Consider the following 23,443-nt stretch of genomic DNA (forward strand, 5'->3'; position numbering starts at 1 on the left):
CCGATCCTGCTGCAAGCTTGAACAAAAAAAAAATGAAAGGTACACAAAACGAAAAAATTAAATTGTATTAAATTCGTATATTTTAAAATAATTATATAATCGATGTCTATTATTTGTAATTGTTCGTTTCTATGAATCGTCCGAAAGAGCAGTCTGCTTAAAAAATATTATCAGCGCTACTTCGTGGGTTTCAGAGTGATATTTCGCAGCATGCACAGATCACGCGCTGTCGCTTTCCGTCCAACTGCTGTCTGAATATCGTAAAATCTTAACAGAATATCAGTCGTGAACAATTCAGGCAGTGCTTTTAGAAGGCAAGGAACCTAAAATTCAGCCACAAAAGTGAAAACCTGATTCTTCATCCATTGCGTACGTAGTAACTGAAATTACAACCCACCAATGTCTGTGGCATCCCTTGCAATACGATACGGGTTCTGTCTTTCCCGCATTGTACCATAAGACGCAAAAATTGAAGTATAAAATGTGTTTGCTGGGACACTTCGCCGTCTCTGCCGGCGAGGAACGTGAATATCGTGAACAATCCGTTTAACGCTGACAACAGGGGATCCCTCAATACGATCGATTTTTGTCCGTTGGTCGGTCCCTGAGCTTGCGGACTTTGCGAACCAAAAATGGGGTTAGAATCACCCGACTCGTTTAATCGAAGGATCTTATTCGCTGGCACCCCAAGAGCATCGAGTTCATCGGCATCTAAGTCACGACGCCCGCGTTTTCTGCTACTTCCACGATACGGGTTCGAATTGTTGTATTCTAACGTAGAAAATATACAGTACACGCACAGTTTCGCTAAAACCGAGGACTGTGGCTCAACGAGTTCTTCGCTTCTACAATAAATACGAAAAAAATATATTACGATATAAGATTCGAGGTTAAAAATCGACAGTAAATTATCACCAGTTTAAACGAATAGAACTTACTGTAAGGAGTTATATAAATATTGTGGAATGATATGATTTATGAGATCTAAGGTACAGTTCTCGATATCAAGATGAAAAATGGCGAATGCAAGGTCTACGGCTTGGTCCAGCTCCTGCTGGTAACGATACTTTAACACCTCTTTCACTATGTTCGAAACGAACCACAGCGAGCCACCGGTATTTAATAAAGATTCTAAAGACTGTGTCGCTTGGATATTTATCCACCCCCGTTGATTGACGTTCTTCCACACGGCCTCCAATTGCTCCAATATAGGTTGTCTCGATATAATGCTAAGAAAAATAAAAACTGTCCACGGAACCGACGCGAATTCAGTATTGTACGAGTAAAAGCAGATTACATACCTGTGGGACATCGAAAGCACCTTAGTTTTCGATTGAGTGGGAGGATGAACATCGTACTGCATTTTGCGAATGATTTGAGACATTAAGCTAGACCTAACAGTGAAACGTTCTGCTTTAATTTAACAGACTTAAAGCTATTTGTCGATATACTAACCGTTCCTTGAGATTGTCCTGCATTTCATCCCCGGGCAATGGCGTTAAAAAATGTTGCACCATGTTCATAGGTTTCAAGAGGGCATCCTGATGCGTGATGCTCATGTACGCGCATAGCCAGGCTGCTGCGCAAACTGGTAAACAGCACGCAGTCGCGCGCAGACCGTCTAAAGCTCTCTTAACGTCGCCAGCTCCCAGTACGTCGCTTTCCCACGCGCAAAGAAGCTCTTTCACGACCCCCATAGCCGACTGACAGGCGATGTGCCATTTTATATTACTAGATTTAAAGTCAGGATCCGGGGAATTGATTTGCGCAAGCAACGCGTCCACCCTGGCAGGGTCAATGTTTTGCAACATCTTTTGGGGCGACTTTGGTTGGTTCCGTTCCGGCATACATTCGCGTACCCATTGTTCAAAGAAGGAATCTCCTCCTCCTTCCTCTAAAACAGCCTGTAAAATAGCATCCGTTCGATTACACTGTAACCAGCTTATTGCAGCCACAGAAATCTGAACTGTGTCATGTAATTGTGTTTTTAACTTACATCAGATCCATACGTTTGCACTATGGAGCACAGCATGAGGAACGATACGTCGAATAGCATTGCTCTGGTCGCGGCAGTCTTTGGTGGGACAGGTTCGTTATTCTGCTTGCTGCATTCGTTGAATTTGATCAGTTTCGTAACGAAGGTTTTCAGTTTACCTTCCACGGTCGCCACGGCCAACATCAGCTCGAAACTGTTCCCGGTTAACACCTGGTGCAGCATGCTCAACAGCGCCTCGTGGATCTTTGTGTAATCGGCGTTGAGCGTTTTTAAAATCCCGGATAACGTGGGCTCTGCGCGCACGATTACCTTTGGAATAGAGGGTGTGGACGTAGAGGACTCCAACTTTTGTAAAGTTGCTGTGACACCCTCTCTGAATTAAAATAGAAACGAAAATGAAACCGATGCATTTCCACGCTCTTACGTTACCTTTTGCTACCTATTTTTCTTACCTTCTACTGCTCAATTGTTTGGCCTGTTTCTCCGTGACTAAGTTCACTTTTTGCAACGCGTTCAGTAAACACTCGACACTGTTGCAAGAACACGCGGTGTCCATTATGTCGAGAAGCGGTGTAAATTGGAGTAGAAGTTCGAACGCATCTAAAATATCTTGAGAATACTCCGATTTATCATCGCCTATCGAGACACATATCGATAGACATTAATTTTTATATCGCGTACTCGTATTATTAACCCTTTGATGAATACGTCCGGGTTAAATCATGCTGGATAATACATGGACGTACGTGTACGGTTAATGTTAAATTATTGCTGTCTAGAAAATTTACTCGCCAAAGGGTTAATATAAACAAAAATAGTATTACAATTTATCACCTACCGTTCGAATGTGCAACATGCAGTTCCTTTAAAATAAGAGGTACTTTCAAAAACGTGAAAGCACCCCACTGTGACTCTTTGAACGTGCCTGTAACGTTGTGCAGGCACATTAAACACGCACGAATTATTTCACAGTACAACCTCGCGTTCGTGTAATTCTTAAGTCTTTGGACCATTAACAACTGATTAACAAACACGGCCGTCTCTGTACTAGGATTTAATAACACTTGGACCGCGAACAATGGCTGCAGGCAGTGAGTTATGGACTCCATTTGCGTCATTTCAAAAGAAAGAGCTAAACATTCGATCTCTAAATTGCACAGCTTTTTAAGAGACTCCTCGATCGGCACAGAAGACTTTAAACTGCTAGTTTTCAGTAGAGCCTCGATTTCTTGACATTTCTTCACAACATCTATGTACAAATCTGAAAACACAGTTTCAATATTGAGCATACTAACAGGAGAATTATGATGTATGTAAAATATTTCGTTTGTAGTCACCTTTGTCATCGTATTTGGCTAAGTACATCATAGCGCAAAGAAAATCTGAACTAAGCATCTGTTTCAATATACTGGCAGGTTTATCCATCAGTTCTGTCGGTTGTGGTGTTAGTGGACTGTTTTGAGGCATTTTTGTTAAAGTATGCAGATAACACTGCAACAGCCAATGCACAATAGATAACACTGCAGCTGCCAGGAGATCCTCTTCTGATTTACCACGACAGGTTATACCTATTTGAATAGATTCTAGAAATTCTAGTAGACTTAAAATACAATGGGGCTTGTGAAAGGCATCGTATTTGCTTATCCGTTGCAATACAGCAGCATAGGAGACCAACTGAAAGTAGATTCAGAAATTGTAGATGCCAAGTTGATAGTAAACAATTACAAATTTATACGTACCTGTGAACTTAAAGAATGTTTCAAGTAAGAGAGTACTAACTGATTTGGACCAAGTCCAACTAATGCTTGTTGTAATATACAGTCTGCTAAATTATATACATCTCCGCTAACACCTCTTGGTAAAATCTGAAAGGTCGAACGATAGTATGTAGATAAATAATGCAATAATTATATTTATATATAATTATTTGTACCGCAAGTATTGCTTACTGTTTTAATATTAATACCCCATTGTAAATCACTCCAGCGTTCTCTCCATGCTCGTAGCAAAAGAGCTTTTAAACTGCTGGTTTTACTAGTTACTTTAGTCTCCATAGCTGATGTTAGAAGATTACACATAATTTCTCCTACATAAGTAACGTCTGTAACATCGTAAATTATCGTAAAGAAGTATATAACGAACTGGATTGATCACTGAATTACTTCTCAATAATTGAACTAATTATACGCGAAACATTTAATATTAGAATATATAACCTTATAAGTATAGACAAAACGCGGCAGTCTCTGTTCGATTAGAAGTTAAAGTTGAAAACTAATTTTCTAATTTTCCTGCCGACGCTGCTATTCTGCCTACCTCATTTCATAAAATTTAATTATTTAATAAATTACTACAACTGGCATATTTTAAATTGGTTTTCCGGTCGTAACCTTCTCACAACCGCCATGATCAACGCCATGGTGTGACTGTAGTGGCTATTTGAGCGGCGACGCGATTCGGCATCGTAAAACGCATGATCGATACAAGTTTAGCGTATAGTTTCTCATAATTTTATAAACGTCAAAATTACAAAAATGTTTGTCAAGACTCGATCAGGTTCATTTCATCAAAATTTTTCGTAACCCTCAACGAAGACATTCACGAATGTTCGTTTTCTCGTATGTCCCGTAACACGAATGTCTTGTCTTTTCGAATAACTGAAAATTTACAAAGCTCGATGAATTGTAACATTATATAACAATTTGAATCTCCGAAAGGTTAAGTAAAACCCTTCCACTTGCAATTTTCTTTGTTTTAACATTTACGTTCGAATTAAAAAATTGTTTGCTGTCTAATTAAAGTTCGTATCGTATTATAACCATAGCACCATTTTTGGTAAACAAAATGGGGGTGTGCTCAAGAAGAACAGCCGTACTTCGTGGATCCTCTCTTTTCGCATGGCAAGGATGGAATTTCTTAGTCTTTATTGGAATCCTCACAGCAATCGGATTAGTCTACTATAATTATATACATGTAGGTATTCGTAACAAAGCAACCAAAGAAATAAACATAATCTGTATGTTTTTGTTCGTGTAACGCCACCGCTCCTTTAGAAGCCGTTCAATGACCTACAACAGTATCGATTTGAGATCCGTAAAATGAATTTATTTCCTTTTACCTTCCAATTTTTTTTTTTTAAATTGAACGAACGACGATCGAAAATGAAAATTTCTTACGTTGACCGATATGTTATAGAAATCCGAGACCCAATGACGACATAAATTCCAGTATACCTGACCCTTCTCGAAGTCAAAAGGAAAGGGAAAAAGGTCTACGACCTAATGCATATTACGATGGGACTTCCGAGGTACGGATTCCAGAATAATTTTAAACTAAAAATAAACTAAACTCTGTAACGAGATATGATTCATAGCATTGCAAACATTAAAAATGACAACTTTTTTCGAAAGTGGTTAAATTTTGAAAAGTCAATTAGTAGGGATACTTTGGGTAAATAAACTGTGACTCATCGATGTGGACAGAATATGTTGTGCAGTTCCAACCAGCCGATATCGATCAGTCTGATGCAATATCAAGGACTACAAACATAATTTCGTATTTAACATTCTGCGCATCTATTTTAACTCTCGTATAAAATTCGCGTTTATTACAATCAGCTTTTACGTCATCGATCATCGAATTCGAAAGCATGAACAATCATCAGCTTCTGACGTAATCTCGAAATCAAATAAAAAATATCGGTCCAACAGTTCGTAAATATTTCATCATTTCCAAAGTAACTTAAACTAAATGAAAGATAATGAGTCTTTATCATTTGCTGAATAAGTAAATACGATACAAATTATGCCCTGCAGGAAGGCTCAGTTCCTATTTCTTATTAAGTTCATTTAAGGTAAAAAATTTTGTCACATCATCTTCGTTTAATAACGTCGATCGGTTTAGAGTCCAAGTGGCTCAAATGTAAAAAATCAATCCCGAGGTGTTCGTGTTCGAGTTTAAATTATTTAAAAGTGCGGCTTTGGTATAGTTCTTTAACGCTAATACGGTTTACTGAGAGAATGGCCAGTAACGGACGACTCGAATCTCGACGAATCGACCTATCGCTGCACGTAGACTGCGCTGAGCCAATCGTTCTGCTCGCAGACTCATGCGCCGAAATGACGCGTTCAGTGCCACGCTGGCAGTCCAATTGACGATAGTTGCGTGTACCTCGGTAAAAAAACAATCGTCCGTCTACGGTGCACCGCGGGTATTGTGGCGCAACATTTCTATTTCTCGGTACAATCGTTGCCCCGCGATGCTTAAAAAGTGAACCCTCGAAAAATGCTCGAGTGAACAGGTAGGAATTCGAAAACCGGTTTCTCTCTCCCTCTCTCCCTCTCTCTATCCTTGTTTTCGCGTAGTGCATGAAGCACAGGGTGGGGCGAGGTGGCTAAACGTCCGTCTGTCCGTGACGAGTTCTTTTCGTGTGCATTAGTCGACTGGCGTACCGTATCGTGTCGAGGTGCAACGTCGGTGCAGTGGGCAGTGTTTTTTTTTAATGGAAGCGTAGTGGTCGACGGTGTGCGCGTAGTGTCCACGCCTGTCACGGTGATTAACCTGATCGCTGATTACCAAGCATCGGGATGTCGACGTCGGATATGAACCTGATGGACTTGCTCTTCCCGCGTGAAGACTCGTTCCTGAAAGGCGACATTAAGGACGAGCCTTTCATAGACCAAAGCTACAACGACGACGCCATCACGGTGAGTTTCTAATACGCGCTCGCCGGACTTTACACTTATTTCTATCCCTTTATCCTCGCGATACGCTCCTTTGCGGGTACGCGTGATAAAGGCACATACCTCGACGACCTTCGTGAACTATGAACCTGGCGCCTCTTGCGCCAAAACATCGAGGCAAACGATCGAGCAAACGCGCTTACTAATACGCACGGTTTTCAAAGTTCCGGGAACTTTGTTCAGATATTTCCTTTATGTAACGAAAAGGGGGACACAGCTATCCCGTATCTGCTTTGCGTTTGATTCGATTCCCATAAAAGATAGAGAGCATAGACTAAGAAAGTTGACCTCTGTCGCAGTTATCTGCGAATGCTAATACTGGGAATGATTCTCAAAGCTGACGAAAAGGAATATCGCGAACGTAGAAAGATCGACGCCCACGCGAGAGCTGAACCCCCATCCGTTCGTAGTTCATTGTTCTGCAAATTGAAGTCGATGAACGATTTTCTTGTATTTTTATTTTATTTCCATCGATGGTTGCAGGCTTGAAACATATGCACCCGATTCCGTGCAGCGACGGGTGAATGTTCGTAGCTTAATATGCGAAAAGTAATGGTACATCTTGGCCTGTGCCACTTTCATCGTATCTTCTCCGTTCGACTAAGGAGACGAGGGCGTCTGTTGCTTTCATTGCAAACGATTGTATTTAATTGCGCTCAACTGAACACGCGTTCCATATTCAAACTTTCAACGAGGCACGGAGGGTATTTCGTCCAGTGTACACTCTGTGCAGCGGATGTTTACGCCGATGTATCCAAACAACAATGCAAATTAACTGACAACTTCCGTTGTTTGTGCAATTGCCGTTAATTCGCGTTAACATATGGTATGTACGGTCCACGTGCACGTACGCCACGTGCAATAGCTGCTCGAGGAGCCATTAGATAGCCACCTATTATGCATTGTGTAAGTACTTCGTTTTGAGAGACGAATCGTCGGGTGTCTGCTATATTATTATCGTCGTGTGATATCGAGACGTATTCGAGTAGCACGCGATCAATTTATAAGGAGATATAATAATTACATAACCTCACCGTTCTACCGGTTGGACGTAAAAATTAATTTTTTATAACTGTCAAGTCATCGAGGGTGGTCGACCTGTCAATTATCTGTATTCCACGCTCGCTGTCACCCGTTAAAAAAGAATTTGTACGAATATTACGTAATCATGCCGGACTTATTGTAACATATGGAATGGTATAATGCACGTGCTTATGCAGCGAGCGCCGCCATATTGGAATCTTCATTACCTGGGTGGGAATGTACATACCTACCTCCGTTTGACCCATTAACCATTTGTTAATGGCAATAGACCTAACAGACCCATACTTTACGTCTTGATCGATGTCATATCAACAGGTGGGACTATGAAACTGTTTAGGATATCTCCAATGCCATTGTTAATGCTATCTCAAAGTATCAGCATACTCAGCACGTGATAATTTCGTGATTAATGGCACTAAAAAACCTCGTATACCATTTTTTATGTAAATCTAATAACTCTTTAGCAAATAATTTTGAAGTTGCATGAAAATTTGGAAACTCTTTTGCTCAGCTTGTGGTGAACCCTAAATGAGAAACAAGAGCTTGTTAATATTTTCACGTAACATTAACGGTGATATAATTGAAAATCCCCTAAATTCGTAGTATCATAGTACCACCTGTTGGAGTGATGTCAATCAAAACGTAAACTACGGGAGCCTGCCAAATCTATTGTGACTTGTGACTAATACTGTTCTATGTATAAACCCAACGCGCCTAACGAAAGTTAAGGACCAACCGTTTTCTCAAAAAATTGATACAATCGACTGTTCGGAAGCGTGCATGAGCAGATTATAGTTTATGGTCCGGTTAATTTGTTGTATGATCCGTGGCGCGGGTAAACGGCTTTAAATATGAAATCAGAACGAGAATGGGAACTTGCTCATCATGGCGAGCGACCTTCGAATGTGAGATACCGTTACATTACGGGACTTCCTGCGAACAGTCTCAAAAATTGACTCATTTTTGCGTAGAACGACGAAACGCAATCTGCGTTTCTGTTATGACCAAAACATTACAGATAAATATTTTTTTTTTTCCATAGCAATCAAGGAGCTTCGACGACTGAGAAAGTATATCAGCAAAAATTCTTAGCTTCTGTGCGTTATCGTATAGATATTTTCTCCTTGTTTATCGTTCATTTAATAAAATAAACGTTTGTCGATTATTTTAGAGACCTGGGGAGTCGAGAACCGATACGTTTCGGTTACAGTCACGGGCACGGTCATTGAAACGACCCAAATGGGATATGCGATCGCCTCAACAGGGTTCCTTGAAAGAAATTCTCTCAAACTCTCTCGGTCGTAATAGGAGCAACGACCTGAGCCATTCTTACCCGCCGTAATAGTATTTTGAGTACTTCTTTTTTATATCTGCAATTTGTAAACATTATTTCGCAATTACTTAAAAACAATTTTATATCTAAATTAATTTTAGTTTAGAGATATTTCCAACGTACGAGATAAATGCAAGGAACACTGTACTTTTAATAAAATAATTTAAACTTTGAAAAAGGAAATTGTTTCTTTGCATCGACGCCGTACTAGCGTAGCAGCCTTAAAGTATCGAGTAACAAAGAGCGTTTGTCTTCAAGAAATTCAAGCCTAAGTCCCGATACGAGAGCGATGGACAATGCGACCAGAAATAGCATATCTTCTTGGTTTCTTCGATACGGTCGAACTCGAGGGTTTCAAGCTTCAAAGATCTGCCGACCGTTCCTCTTAGATTTTCGGTTATTTCGGTAAGGGTTACGGTTAAACACTCAGATTTTATCTCGTCTCACGCTATGGTTACAGGCCTCTCGGATCTTCGCACAGTTTCAGCCAGGAATTTCTCTCGTTTCTCGTTTTGGTCGGCGGTTATTGAGAGACTTCACGGGACTCCCCGTTAGAAACGCACTTAGCAATGAACAAAGTGCACACCAGACGTCACACGATGACCTTACTATTTTTCTCGTTCATCACCTTTTGTTGTAGAACCTCTGTAATCGATTCACTGAAGAGATGGTTACAACTTAACAAGGAAACATCGACATGATCTTCTAATTTAATTCTACTAATTTACACGTATATTGTTCTGAATACTTACGTTTGATGGAACAAGTGCTTGCCGGTTATTTTGTGAAAAGAAATAGACCAGACGGACTGTGCTGGAACTTAAATCATGGAAAGCAGACCAGCCCTGTAAACACACGAGTATCTTGCGTTAGCTCAGATTTATTTTTAGTACTTTTAAAGCGTATTGAAAAACTATACTTCCCTTTTTCATTTATGCGTTATACGACATAGATAAAATAAATTACCTCATATTTTTAATGTATCGCTAGCCACCTTAAAGAGGAATCCCTGCAATGAGTCCTGTGAATGAAGGAATAATGTATATCGATTAGTTTTTTTATTTACTGTATGAGTTTTTGTAAAAATTAATGATAATATAAAATAATTTTGATAATTCTGCGTATTATAATTGTAATTAATGTTAAGCTCGTTGTCTACGGTTCAAGGAATAAATACAAAATTCGAACGATCCTATCTTCGACGACCACTTGACTATATTTACAATTCCTCGAAAACTGGGTTACCCGAACATTGGCTAAACATTTGGTTCGCTCGGGTCGAGCAACAAAACGTCGTACGAACAGCCATTTCTCAAACTTTGCTAAGTTGATTAGCCTGATTTTCAGCCAGATACATAAGTGGAACGCGCACAGCCATTAAAATATATTTTTACGAATGCTCGACGACACGATTATTCTCGAATTACTAACATTTTTTCAGTCAATTAAACGTTTTATCATTTCGCGATAACTTTAATATGTAGCAAACTGAACTTTGTAAAATAAATATGTTTTTGATTAAACATAGAAATTTTCTTAATAAAACTTAAAATATTGAAAGAATTTATTGGAATCGTTATTGTCATAGACCATTTTCTTTAACTTGGAGTTAAAAATATTGAAAGAATTTGTTACAATCGTTATTTTCATAGACATTTTGAGAGACGGTGCTTTCTCTTGTAAAAATATCCGACAATCTTGACATCCGCCATTTTCTTTAACTTGGAACTTCGATAACCTTGATCGACTCTGTGCAATGTAGGTTTAAAAGTCGTATTAGCCATTTATCGAGTCCAAGCGAGCTAAGCGAGCATGCATCAGGTCAATAATCCGATCTCAATAAGAAACCATGCGCGAAACGTGCAACAAAGAAATCGGTCCATTGTAATGTCAACGAATCCCAGTATAAAAGTCGAATTTCCGCCATTTTGTATTGTCATATCGATGTATCGATATCAAAACGCATCGATATTTTGGACATTTCGATCTATTGAATTTTAATAATTTCCTATTTTTCTTTAACATGCAAAATTACATTTTAAACAAGCACCTTATTACTAATATTAGAAACCTAATTTTTGGTTAATAAATTAATAAATAAGTTCTTTTAACCCCAAATTCGTAGCCACCAGCTCAAAAAATCACCACCTATATTAAAAAGAATTAGTTAACTCGAATCGTCGTTAGCTCCACTCGATGTGAGAAATTCTAACCTCTCCCTCTCGAGCCTCGTTCGAGATGAGCAGTTCCAAGAAGGGACGGGAATAACTTGCGGTCAAAACGAGGGGTCATACTGTACTTTGTTGTAATAAAATGATTCCACATCTGCCCATTGATACTCGAGTCAAAATAAAATTGACACGTTCGCGATCTAAAGCGGGCAATTAACCTTCAACTGGTATCACGGAGTACTTTGATATCCCAACGACTACGTTCATTTTATTCACAATCAATATCGAGCCTTATCATTTTGCGTAATCGCATAAAACGAAAACAATTATTGCAAACAGACGATACCAGTTGAGGTTATGGTTAAATAAAGCAAGAATAATTTTAAACGCACCACGTTTTCATTGTTTAAGGCGGAGGAATGGCCGACGAACCCCGACGACTTCCTCGACTCCATTTTCAAGCTGGAGGATCATCAGTTCAACCTGATCGAGAATGATTTGGAGACGATACCGTCTTCCTCCTCGGACAGCGGGCTCTCGAGCGCTCTCAGCCTCTCCTGCGAGCAACAACTGAGCCCGTTGTTACCGATCGAGGAGGATCAGGTGGAGATCAGCAACTCCGAAATGAGCAGTCCGCAGAATTTCATGGATTTCGAATCCTTGGACAGTCCGAACCAATCGGTGGGCAGCGTGGACAGTCCGGAAAGGTCGGTTGTCGGCTCCAACATCGGTTCACCGGTTGGTACAGACATCGCCGAAGAAATGGATGTGGAGCAGACACTCGTGGCGGTGGTGAACCCCAATAACACCCTGGCAGATGCCAACGCCACTATTCTGGCAGACCAACCGGTTCTGAATTTAGGTAAATTCCTATTATTCACTGTCTCGATCGTGAGATTACTTTCGTTGAATATTCTAGCCAAAGTCGGGTTGGGTTGGGTTAGGCTAGGTTAGGTCTGGGTTAGGTTAGGTTTGTAAAAGAGTGAAATACATACGTATTTTTTTTAGCTGCAGTAACTTAAGCTTAAGGGACGAAACCACCCATCAAAGTTTGACCCCGAAAGTTCGATTAATTTATTATTGAATTCTTGATAATATTGTTATCGTCGTAAACTTGAAAGTTAAAGTAATCATCAGTCGAATAGAAAATTTAAATATTCGGTAATGTATTTCTAGTTGATGGTGTCTTATGATACTTTGTTATTTGCTATTTAGTTTAGTGACGCTCGAAAGGTCTGAGCGAATGAATCTTTATCGCGATTAGAAATAGTATAATAGATACTCCCGAAGGAATGTGGTCTACCGCCATAAAACGCGTCATAGTTATTATTCGCGCTGGTGTGATGAAACAAACGATCGTTGCTTCTCTGCTTTGAGAGGATGCACAATGCTTAGCAATTCGTCGAACTAATACAATTTGAACAGTTGTTGTTTGTCTGAACGACCATCGAAGTTAAATACGACGGTAACACGCAGTTTGCCAAAGTTACCATTCACCAAAGAATATTTAAAATGATAGATAAAAAATGTATTCTTGCGATTATTTAATATTGACAAATCTGTTAATATAGAAAAAGATACTAAAATCATCCCCATTCTTCTTCATCAATGAAAATGAAAAACACTGATAAAAAATTTAATGGGAGATTCTAGAGACCAAAATAAGACGAAAATCAAGGATACTAATTTGTTGAATGAGGCTTCGTTAAAAAGTTATTAAAAAAAAAATTAAAAAATTTCAAATCGTTCTAAAAAAATTATTTTTATTTGCGGGGGCCAATTACAATCATTTTTGGTCAACAGACATAACCCCGAAATCCTACCCACTTTCTAGAAAAAAATTCGAGAAGGGTGAAATTTTTCGACAAAATTAAAAAATTTCAAATCGTTCTAAAAAAATTATTTTTATTTGCGGAGGCCAATTACAATCATATTTGGTCAACAGACATAACCCTGAAATCCTACACACTTTCGAGAAAAAAATTCGAGAAGGGGTGAAATTTTTCGACAAAATTAAAAAATTTCAAATCGTTCTAAAAAAATTATTTTTAATTGCAGGGGTCGATTACAATCATTTTTGGTCAATAGACATACCCCCGAAAATCTACGCACTTTCGAGAAAAAAATTCGAGTATATGTGAAATTTTTCGACAAAATTAAAAAATTTCAAATCGTTCTAAAAAAATTATTTTCGGTTGTGAGGGTCAATTACAATCATTTTTGGTCAATAGACATGACCGCGAAATCCTACCCGCTTTCTAGAAAAAAATTCGAGAAGGATGAAATTTTTCGACAAAATTAAAAAATTTCAAATCGTTCTAAAAAAATTATGTTTATTTGCGGGGGTCAATTACAATCATTTTTGGTGAATAGACATAACCCCGAAATCCTACCCCCTTTCGAGAAAAAAATTCAGTACGAGCGGAACTTTGAACGTTAATAACTTTTTAACGAAGCCTCCATCAACATGAATATAACAGCGACAGAATTTTTCTCAATCAGCAATTATAATTTTTTAAACGTGTGGTATGAAAGAGAATTGTTTTTTGTTCTTGTTTTAGACAAATTACCGAAGGTACGCGTCGCGTCTCAAGAGAACAACACGATAAATGTCCGTAACATCACATGCAACGGTAAACGCAATATCAGACAATTGATACGCGTCACGCCGATGGGTTCTGGAAACCCGAGATCAATTCTACTGCCGGTGAGTCTCAAAGACATGAAGGAGGTGCGGACCATAAAAATCATCAACGCGTCGCAAGCGAGGAATTTGAAAGGATTCAAGATCAACCAAGCAAATATCATCAACAAACCCGTTCAAGTACGCGAGCCATGAAAATTAATAATAAAAGTGTATCATTATCATTCATTATTTTTTTTTATCAAATACAGTATTTTCAATCATTCTAAACATTTCAAGCTCCAGATAATCTTGTCTTAAGGATCTTAAAATAACCTTTGAGAGCACAAAAATTAGAACATCTCTTGCATTCCGTCATCTCCTACATAAAAGATGTCCACTGAAATCATTATCTCATAAAATTAGTAGGTCAGCCGTTGATTCAAACGCCAGTCACCTCGAGACCTATATAGAGCTATACACTTATATTTTTCCAGTTATATCTTTGAATCATAATAAATAAGAGGTCGGTACACTTGCCCTGTATAATTAGTTTTCTCTTTCATTTGTCGATCAGGTGACCATCAAGCAAGAGGACTCGGGTAGCGAGAAGAGCCGCAATTCGAGCGACGAGATATCAGAGACGGATTCCCCGTACCCGAGGCTGAAGCTGAACGCGGAGGAGAAACGTCTGCTCCAGAAGGAGGGGATAACGTTGCCGACCCATTATCCGCTGACGAAGCACGAGGAACGCGAGCTGAAGAGGATCAGGCGCAAGATCCGCAACAAGATATCCGCGCAGGACTCGCGGAAAAGGAAAAAGGAGTACGTGGACGGGCTGGAGGATCGCGTGAAACAGTGCACGGAGGAGAACATGACGCTGTTGAAGCGGATCAAGGCGCTCCAGTCGCAGAATCAGAGCCTGGCCGGGCAACTGAAGAGGCTGCAAACGTTGCTGCAAAAGGGCAACAAGAGCGCCCAACCGGCCACTTGTTTAATGGTATTGCTGCTCTCGTTGGCTCTCGTTGCTGTCCCGAACTTGCGGCCTCACTCCAACTCCAACAACGAACTCACGCAGGAACAGGAACAGCCAGAGAAAATGCCACCGCTAGCAGGTGAGTGCAACGCTTCCTCCATCTCCAATCGCATGCAGTCTTCCTCCAAGTTCTGTCTAACCCTAGAATGCCCGGGGACCAGTGGACACCAGGAAAAGTATCTAAAATTATCATTTTCACCGTACCAGTCCACTATCCTCATTTTCGTTATTACTTTTACAGAAAATAGAGACGTTATGCTCCGTCGAAATTGTCTTGAAGTATTTGGATGTGTTCCTCTTGCATGTACTTTCAAGTCTATGACCGAAAAGTAGCGCACTTTCCACAATTCGAAGATCCATGCTATTGATCCACTTGAGAAGATAAAGTCCAGACCGCTAATTTTTGATGGATTTTTTTTTTTAAATTATTGTTAGATACTTTTAGCTCTATGTTGCAAGAGCTGCGTGTCTATGCATTATTGATTATGCTCGTGTTGAGACAAATTCAAAGACCTGTTACAACATGACCTTTGGATAATCGGTAAAAACGATCAAAGATGAAAATTGCTTCATTTTATGTCGCTTAATCTTTGTGTAATATTCTCAAACAAATTTAAAAAAAAATTAAAAACGATAGAGTACAATGGTTACATATGCATATAAGTTGACTTTCCAGAACTTTCGAACTATCTGAGGCATAACAAATATTTTACAGAACAAAATAATGACACAGACAATTCAACTTTCTAAGTATACAATACTATCATGTTTTATAAGTTAGAAAGGTTTCTTAATACGTTGCACTGCCGTGGTAGTCACTGGTGACTGGTGTTTCAAACTCTTTTTTAATTTTTCTTTTATTTCTCGAGAATAATCGAGTATCGTCGCCTTATGTTTACTATTTCTTATAGTTTTATCAGCACTTTATCCTACCACGAAAAAAATGCCCACGATTGTATAAAATGTGGATTGATAACCGAGCGAACTTTGATTAACGCGACACATTGAAGGTAAATATCGCTATTAATAGGCATTTAATTTGTGTCCTTCGAGTATTCCTAGTAAAAAAAACAAACGCGTATCGAAGACGTAACTTCGTCGAAGTGGACGTACATACATTGACATATATCCATTATCTTCAGACACGATTAGGTAACCCCAGATAATTGTGTGGCGTTAGGTGAATATTTTACGCAACCATCGATTCGTAATCCTGATAACCGTTCTCATAGTTAGAATGCAAACGATCAAAGGTGTTCAAAGTCGATCCAGTTTTGAAGAGTCGAACTCTTTTCATTTACTAACAATTATCGTATTATCGACCAAATGATTTTCACATAAAAAGTTATCAGATAAAATTGTCTTGAGGATAACAACCTAATATCTTGGATGAAATCACCTTTATTCACAACCATACAGTAGTTCGTAATCTCGATTTTTAAATGCAAGAACATATCCACGCGTAACGAGTAGGAATTTTTAAATCATTTGTAAACTAACATCCGTTTACACTTCGCTCATAAATTGAGAGCATTATAATCCAACATTCCAGGCGATGGAAAATTTTTAAACGAATAAAATGTGCCTCCAATTATGATTTATTGCATACCGGATATTAGACGTCGATTTTTCTGCGTTCATATTATATATCGCGCGAAAATGATTCATCGGCTAATTTGCATACAACCGTCGCAAATTTATTGCCCGCGATGCCGATTGCTCAGACAGCAAATTCCATGAGCTGGGAACGTTTGAATTGCGCCATAAAAAATAGCGAGACGCGCGATACGATATCAGTTATATTTCAGATTACGAAACAAAATTTACTCTACGCACAATCGTTTCTGCAACGTAGTATATAAAAGCAACAATTTATGGCCACGTGCAAGAATAATGTTCAAATAATTAATCCTAGAACGCGAACGCGAAAAATATTTAGCAAACACCAAGATGGCCGACATGCGCGCAACGTCTTTGTCCAAACGCCATTGTTTTCTTAGAATTCTACAGATATAATATAATACAGCCAAATATATTCTTCCGAGTCGAACAAAGACATTTTAACTCCAATTTAGGTGTCGAGAAAATTTATTGTCGCGGATGTTTCGTTAAATATTCCCTGATAGATACAATGATGAATATATTTCGAAACTGATAGCTATGGGATTGATATATTTACACCGGTATGGTGAAATCGGAGCAGGCTATGAGATCGAGCCTGAAGTTGCTCGGCTACTTTCAAAACGAGGGCAAGAAAGCTCCGGATCCTTTCTCAACGTCTGAATTGGACGATCCTTTCCACCGATATTCCGATCCAACCACTTTCATGATGAATACCAACAGCACCGTCAATTCGAACGCATTTCGTTTCAGATTATACAGTGGGCAACAATAGTATTCGAATGCTTTGATTTATGATTTCTAATTTAAAACTTATTACAATCGTTTTTACGAATCAAAAATCACTATTCCTTGATCGTAAATAAAATTTGCCCCACCGATTCGATTTTTAGGTTAGACTATTTGTCGCGTAAAATCTAAACGAATCTATAGCAGAAGGGATTGAAGTCCATCGCCACATTTTTCGTCGACAACGGCCTTCGAGTAGCCTCTCGATTTTCGAAGGCGTGTCGTGAACCTCGAGAGGTCATTGAACTCGATTGAAATTCAAACGCCAGCACTTTAGATCCGTTAGCGTGTAACCTGTTTCCCGTTGTCGGTTACGAAACAGATGGCCCAAACCGTGCCTACCAAATACTGCTTGCAGCGGGTAACAATTAATCACGCTGTAAATGGCATCTGAGATAATTGCTTTCGACAAACGATATGAAACGATTGAAACGATCTCGTATAGAATCTTGCAACCTTACCTAACCTCCCTATCAAACTTTTTGTATCACCAACGCTATTTAACCTCAAAACACACGCCTATGCTTTTACGTTGCAGGTCGCTCTCGAACATTACTCTATACGAAGCAGCTGATGGACGAAGAGCTGCAGCAATACAGCGAGGAATTGCTGCAGGAAGTGGAGGGCCTCCTGGATCACGATTACAGCCCGGTGATCCAGCCGCCCCTCTACAAACGTCCTCGCATAGAGATAGAATCGACACCGAAATGTGTCTCGTCTTCCAGCCATGTCGGCGGGACGCTCTGTGGAAGACAGAACTACATATCGAAGTCCACCAGGCAGTACATCGAGCCACCGTTGGACGACATTTGGCCACCGCCTAAACCAGGCGGGCAGAAGAAGGTGGTCGACAAGCTCGAGGCGCTGACGAACGAGCTGAAAATCAACATTTCAGATTCCGACGGCACCAGGACCGTGCTTCTCGAGGTGCCCCAGGAGCAATAGATCAACCCTTTCGATGGTACAGGTGCTCGCAATTGCTCTGACCGATCGGTGCAGTCCGTGATGTGATCGAACATACACGATTACACCGTTTCCATACACTGTGCGTGCCAAGAAAACCAATCGTAGCACCGAAAGGGTTTAACATGCACCAGTCACCGTGAGATGGCGCTGTTGCACGATCGTATTATCCTACCGACACGTCCTTCCGCAAAAAAGAAGGCACAGCGTGTTACAACCCCCACTCTTGTTGCAATCCGCTGATTGGCTGTCATCGATCTTCGTCACCGTTCTCGACCAATTACCTGTGAGTCGGCGGACTGCAACAGGAGTGGGGATGTGAACACTCTGTGCCTTCTTCTCGTGGAAGAATGGTACGCACGTCGCGTTCCGCGACTACGAGCAACGGTAGTCGTTTCACGATGTTTTCTACGAAGTTTCTTTGAGAAAGGAATCACAGATCACGAGAGATGAATCACCGAAAATCCTTTAAATATATTCCTCGTTTGTTAAGTAATTGTAACAATCTCTTCTAGATGAGAAATTGCAAAGGGTTTGAACGTTGATGAAAGTATGTCTCTTTGAACGAGAGACGTGTAGATGATGCAGTCTGTCTGGCACGTCGCATAGGATTTTTAATACATTTTTTTCTGCGTGCTTGATAGAATTGCGGAAAAAATTTGTTTGGCTAATAATCTGCTTCGACAGTCGCTCGACTCTTTCGTTTCGAGGTTGGACATTTTTTTTAAAAACCGCAGTTTTAAGGACAGCTTAGTTTTCAATGAATTTTTAGTACACACGAGTTTCTGTACTACGTCGCTCCTATTATTGCGTATCTACATTTAGGACATCGAAGCTATCTCATATTCATACGTCATTGATCGTCTTTTGTGTATTAATACGTATTAACCGTACTTATCACGAGACTTCGATTTGTATCGATTGTATTTCGCCTATTAGTCAAAGACCATCGCATACCTACGTAGATCGGATCGTTTTTAGGACATTTTTTCCAAGAGTTTTTATCCATTCAACGACATGTAAGATTTACCTATTTATAAGGAGAATTTATTACGGGAGTTTTACAACTATTATTGCTGTTGCCGATGATAAAAAAAAATATTTGTATATAATTACTATATAGAAACATAAAACTGACACGAATACATATATATTAGAATTATACCTATCGTAGCTTTAACTTTAACGAAATAGAATTTACGACTCTATTTATGCTACTGTACGCAAAAGAAGCTATTTACAGAAGTACAGTAGACCACGAGTAATTCATTGATGAAATTTGTTTATAAACACACATGTGAGAAATGTGTAGCGTGTACGTTTCCATCCTTTACTGTGCGATAGATTATTCGAAGGATGAGTTTCGTTGTATAATTTCTCGGGAGCTGGGATATCACATTCAATGTCATATCACGCGGAATGTTCGCGCCAGGTTTAGGTAAACCTACGGCCACGTTTTACCGTGAAACGTATTTAAAACGAGAACTGTGTGTTAACCAACACCAGGCTTAAAGACTGTATCATACATGTTAGTCGCATTCTGACATATTCTTCAAACACGAGACATATTCCTCTCCTCATCTTTAATTCCTTACGTTTAGATAAGTTTAGGCGATCGTCGAATTTATTTTTACTTTATATATGGTTAAACGTGATGTGCATATAGATACACAGCTATATTCACCGAATTGTAAATAAACACACCGTGAAGAAAATATTTAGTCGTTTAAATAGTTCGTACTTATGTTAATCTTTCTTTTAATGAAATTCGAGGAAGAAGGCAAGAGGCGCGCACAGCGAATAAATAAACGAGAACACGTCGGCGAGAAAAGAATTTTGGTTTCTTTTCTTTTCTCTTTTTTTTTTTTATTGAATTCGCAAGTTCTTGCACGTTAAGGGATTCTGACGTTCTTCCAAAGAATTGTTATTGGACACGTATATGCGAGTGTCGTCGACGTTAACTGTAGCGTCGACACTGTTTTTATTTAGATAAGTTCAACGATACATTCCTACCAGTAACGTTTATTCAAAAATAGAATGGTTCTATTTTTGCACTATGTAAAAGGGTTGAAGGTACTACACTCTAAATTTGATTCAGTATACGTGTAACGACATTAAAAAAAATAAAAGTTACAGTCAAACTTTATGCAATTCATTTCGTTCCCGAAGTACCTATTAAGTTCGACCGGACATCCGGAAGTGGTGGTACATCTAGTTTGTTAATTCTAATATCACAATTTTCTCTATAAGAATATAAAACAAGTAATATATGGTTTTCATTTAAGGAATCTTTTAAACATATTAAAGATTATTATTTAAACAATCTCTGGCATGTTCCCAGCAGCCAGCGCCTCTTACGGACGTTTCTCTAACAGTGTTATTACTTTCCCGCCAGAACCTGTCTTCGATAAAGCGTTTAAACAGTGGCATTTGTAATTATTATTTGTAATAATTTGTATTATCTGTTTATGTGTTAAATTCTCACTTCTTCATCGACATGGAAGATTTATCGAACGTGGCTGATTTACTGCCAACTTACTACGCGAGGTTATTTCCCTTTCTCGATTACTATCGTTGGCTCAGTTACGGAAACGGTACGTTAATCGTGATTACGCGAAACAAATTATGATTAATATTTCTGTAAGTTGGGTTCTGTCATCCAACATCCTACATTTTCTCTACATTTTCCACTAAATTCTTTTCAGTGAGCGTATTCACCCGCAGAGAGTTTTCGTTTACTCTACAAGACGATGTTTACATCCGGTATCAATCGTTCAAAGGCGCAAAAGACTTGGAACACGAAATAAAACGGCTTCTACCCTTCAAAATAGATATAGGGGCAGTGTACAATTACTGGTAAGCATTCGCGTGATTACGAGCGTTTATCGATGTATCAATTTTTTATTTTTTTGCACATAGCCCGAAGGAAATGCGGGGGACCCCGAATTTTCAGCCTGTCGAGAGAGAACTAGTATTCGATATAGATATGACTGATTATGACGAAGTAAGAACATGTTGCAGCGGTGCAGATATCTGTCCCAAGTGCTGGAAGTTTATGTCTGTCGCCTGCAAAATATTAGACAATGCTCTAAGACGTAAGAAGAAATAGTAAAAATATTCTATCGTCGATATGGATGAGAATATCAACCTGGTTTTACATTTTTCAGAGGATTTTGGATACAAGCATATTTTGTGGATATTCTCCGGCAGGAGAGGCATACATTGTTGGGTATGCGATCCTGGTGCACGTAGTCTGTCCAGTTACGAGCGTGGTGCAGTGGCAGAGTATTTACAGATCATAGAAGGTGGAGAGTACATGAAGAAAAAAGTGAAATTAAATCGCGATGAAATACACCCTTCTATCAAGCGAGTATAATTGTCGTTGAGCGAATTTGATTTTATTAATTTTTATTGAAAAATGTGAAACTATGATTTCAGACGTGCTCTTGAAACGATAGAAGCTGTTTTCATACCATTTTGCGTAGAAGAGCAAAATATACTAGGAACCGATGAAAGAGTGGAGAAGTTTCTGCAGATATTGTCTGAAGAAGAAGACAGACAAGAATTGAAAGCACTGTTTAATCAGTGCAATTCCAGCAAAGATAGATGGCACCAGTTTGTTAAATACGTTAAAAGCAAAAAGACAATGGTGCTACATCATAATTTTGATCGAATCTTCGAAATTATTGAGATACTCTTTTTTTTAATATTGGATATTTGATTTAGGGTGACCAAAAGAGGCGATTGTATCGTCATTTGGTAGAGGAAATAATGTTACAATACGCGTATCCAAGATTGGACATAAACGTCAGTAAAGGCATGAATCATCTTTTGAAATCCCCTTTTTGTATCCATCCGAAAACAGGCAAAGTTTGCATACCATTCACCGCGAACACGGTAGATAAGTTTCAACCAGATAAAGTACCGACAATCGCAACGCTGATCGAAGAAATCAACGAGTACGATCTGAAGGATAAAGTCGAACAGAAGACATACGATTTGAACACAAAGAGAATAAAAGACTACAAAAAGACAAGCCTGAATAAATCGCTCCGGCTTTTCCAGGAATTTCTATGGAATTTAGAGAACGATCGTAAAGGCCAGAAAATTATCGAAAGCGGTATTTATTTTCTTATACCCGTGTAAAAAGTATAATTGTTCCTACATGATTTTTTTTTCTTCTTTCAGACGCGAAGATGGAGTTCTAATTTAGATAGTTACGTTGTATGATAATTGAATTATGTGATTATTGTGTATTCTGATGATTATTTATTTATATATTATGTATGCATTTACAAATAAAGTTCATGAAAAGAAAAATTACTTCGTTAGACAATATCGACGATAATACGCTTAACGAGAACTTTAGTTACTCGAATGAGAAGTTAAAAGTAATGGGGGATAATTAGCAGACATTATATAAATCCTCGTTATCGGGAAATCTACTATTATGACACCGGGTGCCTACTTCAAACGCATAACGTGAAAGTTTACGTAAACGGTACGAAGAGCAAACGCGTGTCGACCGCGAAAAAATATTTATCGAAGCAATATTTGCCTCCGTTCTCACAATTTTCTCGTCAAGGTTTCGAAGCGGAGGTTAGATCAGTGATTTCTATCCAAAGACCATGGCGGAGGCGGCGAGTTTAAAAGGACATCCAACCACGGCGACGCGGTCGTAACGAAAGTACATCTACGATCCGCTTCTAACTGGCCTTAGCCATATTTGACTATTTACGTATTCAGTCGTTTACCGCGACAAGATAAACTGTCTTACGGGCAGACGATCGGGGGCTTGACATCGTGCCATCGGTGAGATCGATTGGCAAGATTTCTAAAAAAAAAGAAAAAAAAAACACTTTCACCACACGTACACGTTTCTGGCTAGCCTGTCCTCGCGTTACTTTTTCCTGTTTTTACGTAAAATACTGCACCAACGTGAGATGGTTTTTTCATCGGGCATTCGCGTCGTCCGCTGTTTAATTCAATTTTACGGGGAAAGGACGCTGCGCAAAACATAATGGCAAAAACTTCTCGGTGAAATTTGCTACTTTAACCGGACGGAGAATGTAAAATGTTGCGAGAAAACGTATCACCCTGTTACTTTCATGGAAACGGCTACTGGA

General features: G+C 39.2%; 3 protein-coding genes across 4 annotated transcripts; 2 read left to right on the plus strand and 1 right to left on the minus strand.

The window, feature by feature from the left end:
- Window positions 1-112: 112 nt before the first annotated feature.
- LOC122396086 (mediator of RNA polymerase II transcription subunit 24) lies at window positions 113-4,416 on the minus strand. Its single transcript, XM_043394207.1, has 12 exons — window positions 4,313-4,416; window positions 3,946-4,097; window positions 3,736-3,861; window positions 3,334-3,670; window positions 2,835-3,257; window positions 2,449-2,632; window positions 1,997-2,369; window positions 1,456-1,904; window positions 1,302-1,394; window positions 939-1,229; window positions 398-845; window positions 113-323 (listed from the first exon to the last, which is right to left on the minus strand). The coding sequence occupies exons 2-12, from the start codon at window positions 4,072-4,074 to the stop codon at window positions 177-179; spliced, it is 3,000 nt and encodes a 999-aa protein (XP_043250142.1). The 5' UTR covers window positions 4,075-4,097; window positions 4,313-4,416; the 3' UTR covers window positions 113-176.
- Window positions 4,417-6,003: 1,587 nt separating this feature from the next.
- Window positions 6,004-19,191, plus strand: LOC122396217 (cyclic AMP-responsive element-binding protein 3-like protein 1). Of its 2 annotated transcripts, none has more exons than XM_043394408.1 (5): window positions 6,004-6,702; window positions 11,698-12,148; window positions 13,848-13,993; window positions 14,487-15,024; window positions 17,893-19,191. In XM_043394408.1, exons 1-5 carry the CDS (start codon window positions 6,583-6,585, stop codon window positions 18,297-18,299), a joined length of 1,662 nt encoding a protein of 553 aa, XP_043250343.1. In that variant the 5' UTR covers window positions 6,004-6,582; the 3' UTR covers window positions 18,300-19,191. The 2 variants fall into 2 exon arrangements, with proteins under 2 accessions (XP_043250343.1, XP_043250342.1); XM_043394407.1 differs by having other exon boundaries at window positions 6,008-6,702; window positions 13,848-14,110.
- Window positions 19,192-20,764: 1,573 nt separating this feature from the next.
- LOC122396597 (DNA primase small subunit) lies at window positions 20,765-22,525 on the plus strand. Its single transcript, XM_043395150.1, has 7 exons — window positions 20,765-20,911; window positions 21,023-21,173; window positions 21,237-21,412; window positions 21,485-21,683; window positions 21,756-21,966; window positions 22,044-22,437; window positions 22,506-22,525. Exons 1-7 carry the CDS (start codon window positions 20,815-20,817, stop codon window positions 22,523-22,525), a joined length of 1,248 nt encoding a protein of 415 aa, XP_043251085.1. The 5' UTR covers window positions 20,765-20,814.
- Window positions 22,526-23,443: the final 918 nt, after the last annotated feature.

Source organism: Colletes gigas, unplaced genomic scaffold (genome assembly GCF_013123115.1).
Source record: "Colletes gigas isolate AHSC1104 unplaced genomic scaffold, ASM1312311v1 Colletes_gigas_Sc00007, whole genome shotgun sequence".
Taxonomy (NCBI): domain Eukaryota; kingdom Metazoa; phylum Arthropoda; class Insecta; order Hymenoptera; family Colletidae; genus Colletes; species Colletes gigas.